General features: G+C 40.4%; 1 protein-coding gene across 1 annotated transcript in view; it reads left to right on the forward strand.

Annotated features, from left to right (window-relative positions):
- LOC106582753 (guanine nucleotide-binding protein G(i) subunit alpha-2) overlaps nucleotides 1-21,079 on the forward strand; it is a 189,953-nt gene that overhangs the window by 119,595 nt on the left and 49,279 nt on the right. Inside the window, exon 2 of the mRNA XM_014166144.3 lies at nucleotides 6,717-6,759. Within this exon, the coding sequence (XP_014021619.1) occupies nucleotides 6,717-6,759 (43 nt within the window). The remainder of the gene's footprint in view (nucleotides 1-6,716; nucleotides 6,760-21,079) is intronic.

Genomic DNA, 21,079 nt, shown 5'->3' on the forward strand with positions numbered 1-21,079 from the left:
GACTTCCTGAGGAAGTCGGGAAATACCTTCAAAAGGGGCAACAGTGAGCGCTATTACCATCAAGTAGACTTGGGTTTTCCTCTGGCATTGTGGATGGGTGTAATCCCATGATTACACCCAATCCCATGGATCAGAAAATTGTGTGTTCAATCCCATTCGTCGACACTGTTTTTAGTCTATCCTTAAACCTTACATTAACCACTTGAAATGAGTGCCTAAATGGAATGTTTTAAACCTATCCCAAACCTTAATCCTTACTTTAACCATTCGGAATGCAGGCCTAAACTTAACCCTCAAAAAGGGGGATGGCGTTAGACACCAATGCATTCCTGAATGGACTAGGCCTCAGGGATGGGAAAGAGGTCATCCACATGGATGGATGAGCAGAACGTCTCTGTGCTGAGCTCGCCTTTAAAGCCACAACGCCCTACCAACTGAGCTCTACCCACATTTCAGCTTGCATTAGATGCTGCCCTCCCTCTGTGTCTGTCAGCAAACGCACACAAACAGAACGGACTGATGGAGGAGGAATTAGCTTTTCATAAGTGGTTGAGGACATGCACTCTCTTACTCTCCCCTTATCCCCCCCCCTCTCTCTCTGTCACTACCACCTTCTCTGGAAGGTATGTGTGTGTGTGTGTTTGTGTGCGCGAGTGCAGTGTGAGTGCCCGCGTGATGAGGTGTGAGTGGTGGTGACAGGCAAGGCCATGGCTGGAATAGTGCTGCTGGCCCCTCTGGGCTGTCATGGCAAGCTTGATGCACCATGACAGGGCCAGGCCAGGTGGAGCACAGGGACACAACACAGTGGCATAGCGAGCGCTTGCAGCACAGGGGCTGGGAAAAGAGCCCGGGCCTGGGACCTGCACTCAAAACAGGAGCACACCAGTGAGAATAGGCTGAATCACTACAGCACTAACAGTTCATATAGCTTAATATAATACAACTTATGTCAGAGTAAATAAAAACCATAGCAGTCAGATTTATGAGGTTTGAGGCCTCAAGGACATTGTCTTGCCTTGTCACAAAAGCTCTGACAGTGCCTTCAGAAAGTATTCACACCCCTTGACTTTTTCCACATTATGTTGTACTACAGAGATTTCCTGTCACTGGCCTTATTATTTTAAAATGAAAACCTGAAATGTCTTGAGTCAATAAGTATTCAACCCCTTTGTTATGGAAAGCTTAAATAAGTTCATGGACTCACTTTGAGTGCAATAATAGTGTACCCCACACATACACGGTTAGTAAAAAGGTGCTAAGTAAACCATACAATGTTCTTTGGTTTGTTCCCCTAGGGGAACCCTTTACAGAGGGTTCTATCTAGAACTCTTTGTAGGGTTCTTCAAACCTAGTTCTTCTACCTAGAACCCTCTATGAAGGGTTATACCAATAACCTTTTTATAATTTAAAGGTTCTTCCTAGAACCATCTATGAACCATCTGAAAACCCTTTTAACTTTGGAGGGTTCTTCCTGGAATTTTTATTCAACCACAACCCACATTCAGAATGACTTCCACAGTTATTAAAATGTATAAGAAGACTAACACAACCTTTTAAACTGGAACAACCATTTCTGTAACGGGTGCAATAAATCTGATCGGATTAATTTAGAAAAATTATATTCATCTTTGTGTAGCACAAGTTTAACCAATGTACATGCAAAAACACCTATATTTAAAAACAATCCTACAAAATCTAGTTGCCAGTAGAGAATGCTGGGAAATATAATAGTGATGGGGGTGGTTTTGATGGGACTGTTTTACTCTCCAAAGTGTAAAACAATAACTCTGGTTATTAACACCAACACTGGGGTTTATTATGCCATTCTGCCCCTGTGCAAGGCAGTCATCCCACTGTTCCCCGGGCGCCGATGACGTGGATGTCGATTGAGGCAGCCCCCGCACCTCTCTGATTCAGAGGGGTTGGATTAAATGCGGAAGACACATTTCAGTTGAATGTATTCAGTTGTACAACTGACTAGGTATCCCCCTTTCCCTTTATTTTACACTACTGAGTGTTGATTTCACTCTTACAGAGTGAGTTTAACTCCTGAATCAACACTAGAAATGTTACACACAGAAATCGAAACTGGCCAATTTGCTGTGCAGGAATCACTTCGGGGTTTAATTATTATCTCCTCTCCTGGGCTTTAGCAGAGTCTTTACAATACTTCCTACAGAGAAACAATGACTAATGATCTGTTGCTATCCAATGTGTTAACTGGTCATGAAATGGAATGCACTCCACAATTTTTTATTTAACCTTTATTTACGCAGGAAGTCATGCTGAGACCACGGTCTATGCCGCAGATCAGCCCTGCATGAACACATCAATAAAATAACAATTCACTATACATATCTATACACATCAATTACACAATACATGAAAAGAAAACACAAAACACGAAAAGTGAAACACAGTCATATGAAACAAACACATTCTTCAGTAAAAAGGCTCTCTGACATCTGCCTTAATTGTCATAGAGGCACCAACGCCACCAACGCCACCAACACCAAGTAAGGACTAGCCACAGACGGATCCATTATTAAAGTGAAAATAAACCTCTGAGTGAATATGAACTCAGCAAAAAAAGAAACGTCCTCTCACTGTCAACTGCATTTATTTTCAGCAAACTTAACATGTGTAAATATTTGTATGAACATAACAAGATTCAACAACTGTGACATAAACTGAACAAGTTCCACAGACATGTGACTAACAGAAATTGAATAATGTGTCCCTGAATAAAGGGGGGGGGGGTGTCAAAATCAAAAGTAACAGTCAGTATCTGGTGTGGCCACCAGCTGCATTAAGTACTGCAGTGCATCTCCTCATGGACTGCACCAGATTTGCCAGTTCTTGCTGTGAGATGTTACCCCACTCTTCCACCAAGGCACCTGCAAGTTCCTGGACATTTCTAGGGAGAACGGCCCTCACCCTCCAATCCAACAGATCCCAGACGTGCTCAATGGGATTGAGATCCGGGCTCTTCGCTGGCCATGGTAGAACACTGACATTCCTGTCTTGCACGGAATCACGCACAGAACGAACAATATGGCTGGTGGCATTGTCATGCTGGAGGGTCATGTCAGGATGAGCCTGCAGGAAGGGTACCACATGAGGGAGGAGGATGTCTTACCTGTAACGCACAATGTCGAGATTGCCTGCAATGACAACAAGCTCAGTCCAATGATACTGTGACACACCGCCCCAGACCATGGCGGACCTTTCACCTTCAAATCGATCCTACTCCAGAGTACAGGCCTCGGTGTAACGTTCATTCCTTCGACCATGAACATGAATCCGACCATCACCGCTGGCGAGACAAAACCAGAACCGAGCACTTTTTGCCAGTCCTGTCTGGTCCAACGACGGTGGGTTTGTGCCCATAGGCAACGTTGTTGCCGGTGATGTCTGGTGAGGACCTGCCTTACAACAGGCCTACAAGCCCTCGGTCCAGCCTCTCTCAGCCTATTGCGGACAGTCTGAGCACTGATGGAGGGATTGTGCGTTCCTGGTGTAACTCAGGCAGTTGTTGTTGCCATCCTGTACCTGTCCCACAGGTGTGATGTTCGGATGTACCGATCCTGTGCAGGTGTTGATTCACGTGGTCTGCCACTGCGAGGACGATCAGCTGTCCGTCCTGTCTCCCTGTAGTGCGTCTCACAGTACGGACATTGCAATTTATTGCTCTGGCCACATCTGCAGTCCTCATGCCTCCTTGCAGCATGCCTAAGGCACGTTCACGCAGATGAGCAGGGACCCTGGGCGTCTTTCTTTTGGTGTTTTTCAGTCAGTAGAAAGGTCTCTCTAGTGTCCTAAGTTTTCAAACTGTGTCCTTAATTGCCTACCGTCTGTAAGCTGTTAGTTTAACGACCGTTCCACAGGTACATGTTCATGAATTGATTATGGTTCAATGAACAAGCATGGGAAACAGTGTTTAAACCCTTTACAATGAATGTCTGTGAAGTTATTTGGATTTTTACAAAAAAGATTTCTTTTTTTGCAGATTTTAGAACGCAATATCTCCATAACTCTATATATCATGTCCTTTTGCTACACCCGCAATAACATCTGCTAAATATGTGTATGTGACCAATAAATTGAGATTTGATTTAATAAACAACCCTGTGTACAGTGTAGCGAGAGAAAGGTGAGGTAGCCTGTCTGAGGTTGTCAGAGGGTCACAATAGCTTTTGCTAGAGGAATGGTCATGGCTAGAGTTCAGTTATGATTCAGCAGATGCACGCAAGCCAAGGGCTGTTGCGGTGAACGTATAACCGCCACACCGGCGATCACGGGTCATGAAGGCAGTCAAATTCCACGTGACCACTTAGTCACGGTAATTAGGTTTCTCCCAACTCTGATGCTGATGGTCATTAGTAGCCTACCAAACTTGCTAACTGTCTGGTACTCTGCACTCTATTGTCCATCTAATCACTCTGACATTAATGTAATCGAAAATCTAATGAAACCCTTCGTGAGAGCCCATGAGCTCATGTTGCACAACATTTCTATAGGCTATGCAATTGGGCAAGAAAACAGAGTGATGACCTTTATTAAAAAGAGGGGAATCCCATCTGCCTACTATATTCATTTCTCAACTTTCCTAATATTAAGCAAATTGCTTATCTTTACAACAGGAGTATAGCCTACCTGGCTGGCATGAAAATGATCTACAGGAAAATCTTCCTCCATTTACTATTTAGGTGCATAGAGGACATGTTAGAGGACAGGGGTGGCAGGGTAGCCTAGTGGTTAGCGCGTTGGGCTAGTAACCGAAAGGTTGCAAGTTTGAATCCCTGAGCTGACAAAGTACAACTCTGTCGTTCTGCCCCTGAACAAGGCAGTTAACCCACTGTTCCTAGGCTGTCATTGTAAATAAGAATTTGTTCTTAACTGACTTGCCTTGTTAAATAAAGGTAAAAAAAAAACATGTATTTTTTCCCGCTGCCCCTGTTTCGAGACAGGTGCATTATAATGATCCATTCTAAATCCAAACAAATATTATTTAGTTTATGCAAAGACAAGATCACTTGTGAATTATACATTATCACTTGTGAACGATGCACAGCATATGGCAAGAAACAAAGCCTTTTTTTGTGACTTCTTTTAATCATAGCCGCACACCTCATGTTGCCTTGCCCATAGGCCTATAACTTTTGATAAGGTTTCTATCACAACTAAAGTGGCCAAATAACTTCTTAAAATGTAGCACATTAATCCGCTTTACAAGGGGTGTAGAGCCTAACTGGCATATATAAGCAGTGCATGAGTTTCACGTTTGGGGAAGATAATTCTAACCATAAAAATGCACCTTTATAATAAAAGCATTACATGCATAATCACATTTGCGGTCACTTTTGATAATGGTGTTTTCCCCCTAATGGAACATTCATGGATATAGCCTAGTGCCATGTGTGTATTGCTGCGCTTATAATGTGAAGAAATAGCCTAATAGTTTATCAACATTTAAAGCTAAACGTTCTGATCTGTTGCGTCAGCCACATTGCGTACCATTTTTTTGGTTTATGTGTTACTTTGGGATCTATCGCGTCCCACAACTGTCCCAGACTATGTTTGGAATATTTATTCCTCACACAGAACAGAATAGGTCAACTTTTGTACTATGGGTAATGGTAGATTGACATAGGGTTTTGTTGTTCGTTAGGCCTACTCATCTTGTTGGCTGACGAAAAGTAAATGTGGACAGTTCTTCCAATATCTTCAATATGCACCTCGGAATTGGATAAGGAAGCTCGCAGTTGTGTCCCCGATGTGTCTGTCTTCACTTGTAGCCTGTGAAAAAGACCCAATCACTCATGTGATGGAGAGCCATGTAAGTGAGAGGTGCTTCAGAGAGTGGAGCACTCAGGGAGAAGAGCACAACTCAGCACTCTGGGCCAAGGGTACAATGGCCACCGGCTGCAAAAGGCATGGATTTTTTTAGTGTGCATTACGGCCACACAAAGGGGATGCTGCCGTGAAATTTGAGGCATTATCAAGTGCTTGTCAAATTGTGAGTGAGAGACTGATAAAGTGTGAACAGCCTGCGCAAAAAAACCAAAGCAGAGCTCATGCCTTTCAAGCGACTTTTTTCAAATCATCATTAGAGTCGCATCATGCTGTCTTAGAGTGTATTAAAATTCTAAGCAAATAGCCCAACATTTGTAGAACAACTTACATTACCTCAATAACTCTAAATTAAGCATATAGGAGTACCTATTTCTTTTTTAACCGCTCAACACAGAATAGTCGCATGTGCACACTCCCTCAAATCGTTTGGAGAAGATATAATTTCTATTTTATTCAGCTTTGTTCAATTATATTCTTCATACTAGAAAATAATGCCATGGAATTCTAAGCAAATCTTGTCTACTAAATGAGCTAGTGTAGCCCACAGCCATTTGGCATAGCCAGATCAAGACCTAACGTAAGGAGGAATGCTAAAATGTGTTTGTTAATTAAAGGTCAATTCCCATGAGACTGACAGTTATTTGCTTGACAATCACCGGCTGACGAACTTTTGTGACCGCCACGGCCCTATGCAAGACCACACACACAAACACACACACACACACACACACACACACACACACACACACACACACACACACACACACACACACACACACACACACACACACAGTCTGCATAGAGATAATAGTCCGATGCAGATTCAACTCTAACCTGTGTGTTTGGTGTTCCTCCTACAGGTGCAGGGGAGTCGGGGAAGAGCACCATTGTCAAGCAGATGAAGTGAGTTACAGACATCTTTAATCAACAGTTTCTCTAACTGATAAGGACACATCATGACCTCCTTAATGTTAATAGATTATGCACTCTATCCTCCTTTGGTTTCATCGGTCATAGTCAGCCAGTCTTCCTCACTCCTTGTGGGATTGATCTACAGTACTACTGATACATTGTTGATTCAGTCCTGGCAGACAACCAGGCATGTTGAACATAGGCATATTAATTCGTTTTTAATGTAGATACAGTGCCTTGCGAAAGTATTCGGCCCCCTTAAACTTTTTTGACCTTTTGCCACATTTCAGGCTTCAAACATAAAGATATAAAACTGTAATTTTTTGTGAAGAATCAACAACAAGTGGGACACAATTATGAAGTGGAACGAAATTTATTGGATATTTCAAACTTTTTTAACAAATAAAAAACTGAAAAATTGGCCGTGCAAAATTATTCAGCCCCCTTAAGTTAATACTTTGTAGCGCCACCTTTTGCTGTGATTACAGCTGTAAGTCGCTTGGGGTATGTCTCTATCAGTTTTGCACATCGAGAGACTGACATTTTTGCCCATTCCTCCTTGCAAAACAGCTCGAGCTCAGTGAGGTTGGATGGAGAGCGTTTGTGAACAGCAGTTTTCAGTTCTTTCCACAGATTCTCGATTGGATTCAGGTCTGGACTTTGACTTGGCCATTCTAACACCTGGATATGTTTATTTGTGAACCATTCCATTGTAGATTTTGCTTTATGTTTTGGATCATTGTCTTTTGCAGACTCCATCAGGTTTTCTTCCAGAATGGTCCTGTATTTGGCTCCATCCATCTTCCCATCAATTTTAACCATCTTCCCTGCCCCTGCTGAAGAAAAGCAGGCCCAAACCATGATGCTGCCACCACCATGTTTGACAGTGGGGATGGTGTGTTCAGGGTGATGAGCTGTGTTGCTTTTACGCCAAACATAACGTTTTGCATTGTTGCCAAAAGGTTCGATATTGGTTTCATCTGACCAGAGCACCTTCTTCCACATGTTTGGTGTGTCTCCCAGGTGGCTAGTGGCAAACTTTAAACTACACTTTTTATGGATATCTTTAAGAAATGGCTTTCTTCTTGCCACTCTTCCATAAAGGCCAGATTTGTGCAGTATACGACTGATTGTTATCCTATGGACAGAGTCTCCCACCTCAGCTGTAGATCTCTGCAGTTCATCCAGAGTGATCACGGGCCTCTTGGCTGCATCTCTGATCAGTCTTCTCCTTGTATGAGCTGAAAGTTTAGAGGGATGGCCGGGTCTTCATAGATTTGCAGTGGTCTGATACTCCTTCCATTTCAATATTTTCGCTTGCACAGTGCTCCTTGGGATGTTTAAAGCTTGGGAAATCTTTTTGTATCCAAATCCGGCTTTAAACTTCTCCACAACAGTATCTCGGACCTGCCTGGTGTGTTCCTTGTTCTTCATGATGCTCTCTGCGCTTTAAACGGACCTCTGAGACTATCACAGAGCAGGTGCATTTATACGGAGACTTGATTACACACAGGTGGATTCTATTTATCATCATTAGTCATTTAGGTCAACATTGGATCATTCAGAGATCCTCACTGAACTTTTGGAGAGAGTTTGCTGCACTGAAAGTAAAGGGGCTGAATAATTTTGCACGCCCAATTTTTCAATTTTTTATTTGTTAAAAAAGTTTGAAATATCCAATAAATTTCGTTCCACTTCATGATTGTGTCCCACTTGTTGTTGATTCTTCACAAAAAATTACAGTTTTATATCTTTATGTTTGAAGCCTGAAATGTGGCAAAAGGTCGAAAAGTTCAAGGGGGCCGAATACTTTCGCAAGGCACTGTACATGGAAGATACATTGTCTTCCTGGCTGTGGTTGTTGGGCTGGCTTCCTCGCATCTTCCTGCCCATAATTGTCTTCGCTACTGAAAGCATGAGTCTCAGTGCACCGAATGTTCTAGCTAGAGGTCGACCGATTATGATTTTTCAACGCCGATACCGATTATTGGAGGACCAAAAAAAGCCGATACAGATTAAATCAGCCGATTTTTATATATACATATTTGACAATATAATGACAGTTACAACAATACTGAATGAACAATGAACACTTATTTTAACTTAATATAATACATAAATAAAATCTATTTAGTCTCAAATAAATAATGAAACATGTTCAAATTGTTTTAAATAATGCAAAAACAGTGTTGACGAAGAAAGTAAAAGTGCAATATGTGTCATGTAAAAAAGCTAACGTTTAAGTTCCTTGATCAGAACATGAGAACATATGAAAGCTGAAGGTTCAATATTCCCAGTTAAGAAGTTTTAGGTTGTAGTTATTATAGGAATTATGACGCGTCGACCATCTCTCTATACCATTTGTATTTCATTTCCTTTGACTTTTGGATGTTCTTATAGGCACTTTAGTATTGCCAGCCTAATCTCTGGAGTTGATAGGCTTGAAATCATAAACAGCTCTGTGCTTCAAGCATTGCTAAGAGCTGCTGGCAAACCCAGGAAAGTGCTGTTTGAATGAATACTTACGAGTCTGCTGCTGCCTACCACCGCTCAGTCAGACTGCTCTATCGAGTATCAAATCCTAGACTTAATTATAATATAACAAGCACAGAAATAAGAGCCTTGGGTCATGGAAACTATCAGGAAACTATCATTTCGAAAACAAAACGTTTATTCTTTCAGTGAAATACAGAACCGTTTCGTATTTTATCAAACGGGTGGCAACCCTAAGTGTAAATATTGCTGTTACATTGCACAACCTTCAATGTTATGTCATAATTATGTAAAATTCTGGCAAATTAGTTACGGTCTTTGTTAGGAAGAAATGGTCTTCAAACAGTTCGCAATGAGCCAGGCGGCCCAAACTGTTGCATATACCCTGACTTGCAAGAGAAGTGACACAATTTCCATAGTTAATATTGCCTGCTAACATTCATTTATTTTAAATAAATATGGAGGTTTAAAAATATATACTTCTGTGTATTGATTTTAAGAAAGGCATTGATGTTTATGGTTAGGTACATTTGTGCAGCGATTGTGCTTTTTTCGCGAATGCGCTTTTGTTAAATCATCACCCGTTTGGCGAAGTTGAAGTAGGCTGTGATTCAATGATAAATTCCCAGGCACCGCATTGATTATATGCAACGCAGGACAAGCTAGTTAACTTAGTAATATCATCAACCATGTGTAGTTAACTAGTGATTATGTGAAGATTGATTGTTTTTTTATAAGATAAGTTTAATGATAGCTTGCAACTTACCTTGGCTCCTTGCAGCCACAAGGTCCTTTTGACGCTGCACTCGCGTAACGAGTGGTCAGCCTGCCACGCAGTTTCCTCGTGGATTGCAATGTAATCGGCCATAATCGGCGTCCAAAAAGGCCGATTACCGATTGTTATCAAAACTTGAAATCGGCCCTAATTCCCATGCCGATTAATCAGTCGACCTCTAGTTCTAGCCCTGTGGTTACTGTATTGACTGATCAAGCCGACACTCAATTACAGGGACACGTTCACCAATGACGTATACAAAACATGTGTATGTCTATGCCTGACATACACACACACACACACACACACACACACACACACACACACACACACACACACACACACACACACACACACACACAAGCACACACAAGCACACACAGACACCCCCCCCCCTCAAAATGGTTTAATTATTCACATTCCTGTGTGCTAGCCAGGTGATGAATACATTTTTCGTGAGTGTAGAGTAGAGTACAGACTGTAGCTCTAAGCCCAGATTATTACTGTAACACGACCACATAGGAAAATCAGTACCTGGGAGACAGATACACACTCATAACACACAAACCGTCTCAGCTCTTACCACAGAGATCATGTGTCAACATAAAAGGAGGCCAGGGAGACCAGTAAAATGCAGTAAAAATGGTTGCTTTATTCAACACCTTCAGATAAAATGACGATATTTCATAGGTAACTAACTGGGTTAAATCCCTGTACTTTTCCTATGAGGTGATATATTGTGTTGGGATTCATGTGCGGTTGTCCTGGTGCTCCTGTGCTCTCTCTGCACTGCCTCCTGCATTCTGATGAAGTCTGGACGCTAGTATCACACACACACACACACACACACACACACACACACACACACACACACACACACACACACACACACACACACACACACACACACACACACACACACACACACACACACACACACACACACTTAACATGCAGAGCGTTCCCTTGTGCATGACAAGCTGAGAAGTGGATCAGATACCAACACACAGGGGAGACAAAACTTATTACACACAGAGGAGGTTTGCACAGGACTGCAGAGTAACAGGGCTAATATGCTACTAAACATTACGGTCATTGATTGAATATCCAAACTCTTAGCATCTAAACGTAGCACCTTGCACTCCAAAAAAGGCTTGTTTAAAAACTACCCAGCACTGGTTGAATATTGGACAGAACACACGTTGGGTTATTTTGATCCAGCCAGTTGGGTCACTTAGTTGGGTTATTGAGCTATGTCCCCACTGGGACAGATTCGAAGACTGGAGGCATGGCTAAGTAGGGATGTGGCTTTCAGATAAATATTTTTGGCCACTGGTGATAGTAAATGTAATCTGTTCAGGGTATTATTAACATAATGAACAGGAATTAGATTTACTCTCACAGGTGGCCAAAAATAACTACCTGAAAGAGACCCAAATACATTTTTTTTTTAAATCAGCTACTGCATCAATCCAGCATGAAAGTGGATACAAATCCAAATGATGGTTAAATTAACATGTTTGGTGTGGTCTATTGGGGGCGTGGCTTTCAGATAGTTATTTTTGCCCAACCATGAGAGTAAATGCCATTCCTGTTCATCAAGTTTGTACACTGCAAGTTTCAGTTCTGGCAATATTTTTGCCTATTAGATATTTTTATAGCAAATGTATAACATTATTATTTAAATATAAGAAAGTGGTGACTATCCTTAGTCATGTTACGTTTGATACTGGCTCTCCGAGGCATGCTTCAAAATCGTTAACTTCTCTAGGGCCAGTGGGACGATTTCGTCCCACCTACGTAACAGCCAGTGGAATCCCGTGGCGCGTTATTCAAATACCTTAGAAATGCTATTACTTCAATTTCTCAAACATATGACTATTTTACACCATTTTAAAGACAAGACTCTCGTTAATCTAACCCCACTGTCCGATTTCAAAAAGGCTTTACAACGAAAGCAAAACATTAGATTATGTCAGCAGAGTACCCAGCCAGAAATAATCAGACACCCATTTTTCAAGCTAGCATATAATGTCACATAAACCCAAACCACAGCTAAATGCAGCACTAACCTTTGATGATCTTCATCAGATGACAATCTTAGGACATTATGTTATACAATACATGCATGTTTTGTTCAATCAAGTTCATATTTATATCAAAACCAGCTTTTTACATTAGCATGTGACGTTCAGAACTAGCATACCCCCCGCAAACTTCCGGTGAATTTACTAAATTACTCACGATAAACGTTCACAAAAAACATAACAATTATTTTAAGAATTATAGATACAGAACTCCTCTATGCACTCGCTATGTCCGATTTTAAAATAGCTTTTCGGTGAAAGCACATTTTGCAATATTCTAAGTAGATAGCCCGGCATCACAGGGCTAGCTATTTAGACACCCACCAAGTTTAGCCCACACCAAAGTCAGATTTACTATAAGAAAAATGTTATTACCTTTGCTGTTCTTCGTCAGAATGCACTCCCAGGACTTCTACTTCAATAACAAATGTTGGTTTGGTTCAAAATAATCCATAGTTATATCCAAATAGCGGCGTTTTGTTCGTGCGTTCAAGACACTATCCAAAAGGGTAAAGAAGGGTGACGCGCCCGACGTGTTTCGTGACAAAAAAATTCTAAATATTCCATTACCGTACTTTGAAGCATGTCAACCGCTGTTTAAAATCAATTTTTATGCCATTTTTCTCGTAAAAAAGCGATAATATTCCGACCGGGAATCTGTGTTTTAGTACAAATAGAGAGAAAATAAAAACATGGGGTCGCCTCGTGCACACGCCTCAGTCTCATTGTCCTCTGATAGACAGCTTACCAAAGGCGCTACTGTTTTTCAGCCAGGGGCTGGAATTACATCATTCAGCTTTTTCCCGGGTTCTGAGAGCCTATGGGAGCCGTAGGAAGTGTCACGTTACAGCAAAGATCCTCAGTTTTCAATAAAGAGAGTCAAGAAGAACAAGAACTTGTCAGACAGGCCACTTCCTGTAAGGAATCTTCTCAGGTTTTTGCCTGCTATATGAGTTCTGTTATACTCACAGACACCATTCAAACAGTTTTAGAAACTTTAGGGTGTTTTCTATCCAAAGCCAATAATTATATGCATATTCTAGTTTCTGGGCAGTAGTAATAACCAGATTAAATCGGGTAAGTTTTTTATCCGGCCGTGTAAATACTGCCCCCTAGCCCTAACAGGTTAAGCAGTTTACGTCGAAGCAGTGTGTATCACTTCATCAGAAGCACGTGACTAATGACATCCAAAGCTTTGTTTTGTCCGCAAACCACCTGTATTGATTTTGATGGAAGACAAAAAGGCTACCCTGCGCACATGCAACGGCGTGTGTGACGTCATCTATAATCATTTTGCTGTTCAAAGGGACAGAGTGTAATTTAATGGGGGATAGGGGTGATCCAAATTATACATTTTTTATCTATGGGGAGGGTTGTGTGTTTTTTTTATTGAGCACCGGGGACGGTAGTACGTTTTACCCTGGTTTACGTTCGCTATTTGCAGGTTTTACTATATATTTACTAGACAAATTTCCCCATCTTCTTGCATGCGCCTCCCCTTTATCAAGGTGTTTTGGTACTTCCCTTATGCACTACGCTATATGGTGCTATGTAGAACCATGTACTGTAGGGTTCTTGGGTTTGTCACCATATGGAACCCTTTGCAGAGGGTTCTACCTAAAACCCTGTATGTAGACTTCTTCATAGAACCCCTGTATATAGTTCTACCTAGAACCCTCTATGAAGGGTTCCCCCAGCCTTATTAACCTTTACAATTAAATTATTTATTACAATACATTATCTATCTATCTAGAAATATCCATATATATATATATATATATATATATATATATATATATATATAAAACGCCGGTGGATATACAGTGCATTTGGAAAGTATTCAGACCCCTTGATTTTTTCCACATTTTGTTAAATTGCAGACTTATTCTAAAATGGATTAAATTAAACATTTTGCGCATCAATCTACACAGAATAACCAATAATGACAAAGTGACAACAGGTTTTTCTAAATGTTGGCAAATTTATTTAAAAAAAACTCACATACCTTATTCAGACCCATTACTATGAGACTCGAAGTTGAGCTCAGGTGAATCACATTTCCATTGATCATCCTTGAGATGTTTCTACAACTTGATTGGAGTCAACCTGTGGTAAATTCAATTGATTGGACATGATTTGGAAAGGCACACACCTGTCTATATAAGGTCCCACAGTTGACAGTGCCCTGCCAAACTGAGCAATCGGGGGAGAAGGGCCTTGGTCAAAGAGGTGACCAAGAACTCGAGTGTCACTCTGACAGAGCTCCAGAGTTTCTCTGTGGAGATGGGAGAATCTTCCAGAAGGACAACCATCTCTGCAGCGCTCTACCAACCAGCCCTTTATGGTAGAGCGGCCAGACGGAAGCCATTCCTCAGTAAAAGGCACATGACAGCTCGCTGGAGTTTGCGAAAAGGCACCTAAAGGACTCTCAGAACATGAGAAACAAGATTCTCTGGACACCAAGATTGAAATCTTTGGCCTGAATGCCAAGTGCCACATCTGGAGGAAACCTGGCACCATCCCTACGGTGAACCATGGTGGTGGCAGCATCATGCTGTGGAGATGCTTTTCAGTGGCGGGGACTGGGAGACTAGTCAGGATCGAGGGAAAGATTAACGGAGAAAAGTACAGAGAGATCCTTGATTAAAACCTGTTCCAGAGCGCTCAGGACTTCAGATTGGGGCGAAGGCTCACCTTCCAACAGGACAACGACCCTAAGCACACAGCCAAGAAAACGCAGGAGTGGCTTCGGGACAAGTCTCAGAATGTCCTTGAGTGGCCCATCCAGAGCCCAGACTTGAACCCGATCAAACATCTCAAGAGAGACCTGAAAATAGCTGTGCAGCAACGCTCCCCATCCAACCTGACAGAGCTTGGGAGGATCTGCAGAGAAGAATGCGAGAAACTCCCCAAATACAGGTGTGCCAAGCTTGTAGCGTCATACCCAAGAAGACTCAAGGCAGTAATCACTGCCAAAGGTGCTTCAACAAAGTACTGAGTAAAGGGTCAAAATACTTATGTAAATGTGATATTTCAGTTTCTTATTTTTAATACATTTGCTAAAATCTGTACAAACCTGTTTTGCTTTATTATGGGGTATTGTGTGTAGATTTATGAGGAGGAAAAAAATATTTAATCAATTTTAGAATAAGGCTGTAACGTAACAAAATGTGAGAGAAGTCAAGGGAACTGAATACTTTCAGAATGCACTGTATATATACACACACTGAACAAAAATATAAATGCAACGTGCAACAATTTCATTGATTTTACTGAGTTGAAGTTCATAATGAGGAAATCAGAAATGAGGAAATCAGAAATGTAGGCGCTAATAATATTGATTTCACATGACTGGGAATACAGATATGCAATACAGATATGCATCTGTTGGTCACAGATACATATAAAAAATGGGCCTCACAATTGGCCTCAGGATCTCGTCACTGTATTGTTGTGTATTCAAATTGCCATCAATAAAATGCAATTGTGTTCGTTGTCTGTAGCTTTTGCCTGCCCACACCATAACGCCACTGCCACCATGGGGCACTCTCTTCACAATGTTGACATCAGCAAACCGCTCACCCACACGATACCATACACGTGGTCTAAGGCCGGTTGAACGTACTGCTAAATTCTCTAAAACAACGTTGGAGGTGGTTTATGGTAGAGAAATTAACAATTCTGTGGCAACAGCTTTGGTAGACATTCCTGCAGTCAGCATGCCAATTGCACACTCCCTCAAAACTTGAGACATCTGTGGCATTGTGTTGTGTGACAAAACTGCACAGTTTAGAGTGGCTTTTTATGTCCCCAGCACAAGGTGCACCTGTTTAATGATCATGCTGTTTTATCAGCTTCTTGATATGCCACACTTGTCAGGTGGATGGATTATCTTGGCTAAGGAGAATAGCTCACTAACAGGGATGTTAACACACTTGTGCACAACATTTGAGAGAAATACGCTTTTTGTGCATATGGAAAATTTCTGTGATCTTTTATTTCAGCTCATGAAACAAGAGACCAACACTTTACATGTTGGATTTATGTTTTTGTTATATATATATATATATATATATACAGTTGAAGTCAGAAGTTTACATACACCTTAGCCAAGTACATTTAAACTCAGTTTTTCACAATTCCTGACATTTAATCATAGTAAAACTTCCCTGTCTTAGGTTAGTTAAGATCACCACTTTATTTTAAGAATGTGAAATGTCAGTATAAATCATTCTCTCTACTATTATTCTGACATTTCACATTCTTAAAGTAAAGTGGTGATCCTAACTGACCTATAACAGGGAATTTTTACTTGGATATATATATATTTCACTAGAGTATAATTTTGATAAAAAATCGATAGGGAAGCTTTTTGAGCTGTGTGTATATATATGGCCTGTCATTGAGGTCCTAGTTATACCCTAACACAGTGGTGTTAGGAAACCCCCGGTTTACAGGCCACATCAGGCCTGCAAGTCATGTTATACGGGCTTGCAAAGTGATGTGTAATTCCTATTGGAATCCAGCCAGAGGTAAGATATCCAACAAGTGGAATTTTTTATCACCCACAACCCGCATTCAGAATGACTAGACATGAGACACACAGCTCAAAAAGCTTCCCTATCGATCTTGTTTAGGGACAATACAATTATCCTACCTAGACTAGCCTACAACACCACAATTCAATGAATAATTGCATTAATGTTTTCAGGAAACTACAAAATTATACTCTAGGCATTTGAATAACGGCGCAAAAGCCCTGTTATTTAATTTGGATCAATTCTGGGTCTACTCTCGACAGTTTTAAGGTCTAGAAAGGCACTGTATCAGGCCAGTCTGGCTGTATTGTTTTACTTCTGATACTGAATGCACTGTCTGTTGCAGATCATCATTCTCCCAAGTCATCCTATTATAACGTGGCCACACACTGTATGCTACCGGCAGGCCCAGTTATTCAGGAAAGCTTAACACAGGCTCTGCCTCTATTTTTCCCTGCACCTAGAACACTGCAATAAAGCCTAAATATTGATCATTTAGCTTTTAAAAGGTATTATCTTTTACAAATGGCAAAACCACAACCAGTCACAATGTTTTAATTTGATTAGGCTACTTCAAAAGTCTGTAGGCCTGCACATGTTCATCAAAATATCATTTCAGCATTCTCAAAATGGCTTGACATTAACCAGGTTTCCATCCAACCTTTTTATGTGAGTAAAGTAGCCTACTTTCAAGGAATCATGAGAAAACATACAGTTTATTAAGCTACCGATTAAATACGTTCCGTTGAACTTCACACACTCTTAGAAAAAAGGGTTCCAAAAGGGTTATTTGCGGAGGGATAGAGTTCTACAAAGAACCGTTTTGATCTGAAAAACCCTTTTTGGAAGACAAGGGTTATTTGTAATCAAAGGGTTCAACCTAGAACCTTTAACATCCTAAGAACCATTTTTGGAAGAAAGGGTTCTTTGATGATTCTTTGGAAGGCAAGAAGGATTCTTTGGAAGGCAAGAAGGGTTCTACATAGAACCATATATCATATTTCCCTGCATATACATTGATTGGTTCATACATTTTATGTTACACAAAGATAAATAACATATATTTCTTAACTAAACCAATCTGTTAGTAGTAGGACTTATTGGACCCGTTACTGGGATGGTTTTTCCAGTTTACATCATTGAGCTAGTCTCCATATTCAATTCTGCTTACCCTGGCAGTCATTCTGAATGCAGGTTGCGGGTGATAAAAAAAATCATGTTGTTGGATATTCTGGTTGGATTCCAATAAGAATTACACATCACTTTGAAAGCTAGTATAATGTGACTTGCAGGCATGATCTGGCCTGTAAACCAGGGGTTTCTTAACACCAGTGTGTTAGGGTTTAACTAGGTCCTCAACGAAAGGCCTTATGATACACTACATGACTGAAAGTATGTGGATACCTGCTTGTCAAGCATCTTATTACAAAATCATAGGCATTAATATGGAGTTGGTCCCCCCTTTGCTGCAATAACAGCATCTACTCTTCTGGGAAGGCTTTCCACTAAATGTTGGATCATTAATGCTGGGACTTGCTTCCATTCAGCCACAACAGCATTAGTGAGGTCGGGCACTGATGTTGGGCGATTAGGCCTGGCTCGCAGTCTGCAATTTATCCCAAAGGTGTTCGATGGGGTTCAGGTCAGGGCTCTGTGCAGGCCAGTCAAGTTCTTCCACACTGATCTTGACAAACCATGTCTGTATGGACCTCACTTTGTGCATGGGGCATTGTCATGCTGAAACAGGAAAGGTCCTTCCCCAAACTGTTGCCACAAAGCTTGAAGCATAGAATAGTCTAGAATGTCATGGTATGCTGTAGCGTTAAGCTTTCATGTCACTGGAACTAAGGGGCCGAGCCCGAACCATGAAAAACTGCTCCAGACCATTATTCCTCCTCCACCAAACTTTACCGTTGGCACTATGCATTGGGGCAGGTAGTGTTCTCCTGGCATCCGCCAAATCCAGATTCTTCCTGTTGGACTGCCAGATGGTGAAGCGTATACGTTTACAACAAGCAAGGGGAAAATATCAGAATAGGGGCATTGGGGAATAACATATTATACGGAATACATTTGTACTGTAGTGAAGCCGTCTCCAGAGTAATGCAAGGTCTCTTTCATGATCATGTGAAACGTCAATTGCTATGGAAATGCTTGGATGTGTTTTTCAATTATGTTAAAGGTAGTTATAATGCAACTATGACAGTGCCACGATATGGATTACAATTATCATCATGAATATTAAGGCTATACGCACTACATGTAACACACATAGACACTCAACCATGCAAATTGGCGAAGTTATTATTTATTTGGACATCACACATTATAGTCTTACTCTTATACAGATATCGTACACACTCTCACTACATCACATCCAATATCATACACATCAACTTACTCAGATTTACTACACACATAAAAACTTGTTTCAATTTTCTAACATCTGTGGCACTGGCTCACAGGCAAACAGGTACAGGAATAAAACAAATATTGCTAGAACCTATTTCTTGAATTCTAAATATCAGACATTTGAAGCTCTAGTTTTGACTGTCATAATACCTCTGATGGCAGTAACTTTACAAACACTAATTATGGTCAATTTAGACTGAGAATAGTATCTAGTTATGGTAAGGGGTGAAATAAGTATAGCCAGTTATAATTGTAATGGTTTAGCAGATTATAAAAAAAGAAGATCAGTCTTTAAATGGCTAAAAGAAAATGAATATAACATATACTGTTTACAGGAAACTCAATCTACATCCTTAGATGAAGTTGCGTGGAAAAAGGAACGGGGTGGTGAAATAATTTTCTGTCATGGACAAAGGAACTCAAAAGGTGTGATGATATTAATTAACAAAAATGTTCATCTGAATGTGCAAATAGTCAGGAATGATTTGCAAGGAAGGTGGATCTTTTTGAATATGAACTGGACAAAAAAAAGATTTGGCTCATTAATCTATATGGTCCAAATCAGGATGATCCATACTTCTTCGAAAACATTTATACTAATTAATTGAACTTACAGACAACAAATGATCAAATCATTATGGTAGGAGACTATAACAGTGTTAAGTACCTCAATGGACCGTAAAGGTTATCACTCTAAAAACTATCATCACCGTGCCCTTAAGGGAATCACAAATATTATGGACACATTAGAAATAGTGGATATTTGGAGACTAAAAAACCCCGACCTAGTGATATATACGTAGGAGACTTAATAAAGCTAGTCGTCTTGACTACTTTCTTGTGTCTTTCTCTCTTGCATCAAAGGTTAAAAAAGTTTTAATAGGAGACACAATGCGATCGGATCATCATCTAATTGGCATTCACATAACTCTTATAGATTTTCCACGTGGAAAGGGATATCGGAAATTTAATCAAAGTTTACTGGAGGACAACTTATTTTTAACTAAGACAAAATCATTTATAACTGAATTTTTCCAGTATAATATAGGTTCAGAAAATCCCCTTATTGTTTGGGATACCTTTAAAATGTACCTTCAGAGGTCATTCAATATTCATCAATAAGAAAAAAGCAGTTTCTGACTAAAGAGACAAGACTAACAAGGGAAATCCATGAACTAATAGTACAGGTAGGTAGCAATAAAAATGATACTACAGAGATACAAAATAAGTTAGAGGAAAAACAAAAAGAACTTGAGGAACTTATTCAAGAACGATCTAATGTTATCTATTACAAAGATAAAGCAAACTGGATGGAATATGGAGAAAAATGCACACAATTCTTCCTGAATCTCCAATACAGGAACGCTAACAAAAATAATTTGCAGAAACTCGTTACTGAAGACGGAGTCATCTATGATTCTCCGAATGATATTTTAAAAGAGGAAGCTAATTATTTTAGGCAGATGTTCTCTTTTCCGTCTCATCCTCTCCCACTGAATGAAGATTACGGTATGGAATTCTTTCCAAATAATATAAAAAAATGGAAAATTAACTAATGTACAGAAAGATCAGTGCAAAGGCCAAATTACAGAGGAAGAACTTTTTGAGGCTATTAAACCCTTTCAGTCTGGAAAAGCCCCAGGGCTTCATGGCATACCGGAAGAGGTATATCAAGCCTTTTTTGGTACACTAAAAGCTCCATTGTTAGATTGTTTTAACAACTGCCATAGAAATGGTAGTCTGTCAGGTACTCAGCAGGAAGGTCTGATTTCTCTATTATTAAAACAAGACCCAGATGGCAAATATAAAGACCCAGTCTATCTAAAATACTGGAGGCCCCTTTCATTGTTTATTCAGTATTGTTGTAATTGTCATTATTACAAATATATATATAAAATCGGCATCGGCTTTTTTTGGTCCTCCAATAATCGGTGTCGGTATTGGGGTTGAAAAATCATAAATCGGTCGACCTCTAGTATTCATATCACAAAATATATAAATATGCT

The sequence above is a fragment of the Salmo salar genome, chromosome 22 (assembly GCF_965601325.2).
Source record: "Salmo salar chromosome 22, fSalSal1, whole genome shotgun sequence".
Lineage (NCBI taxonomy): Eukaryota > Metazoa > Chordata > Actinopteri > Salmoniformes > Salmonidae > Salmo > Salmo salar.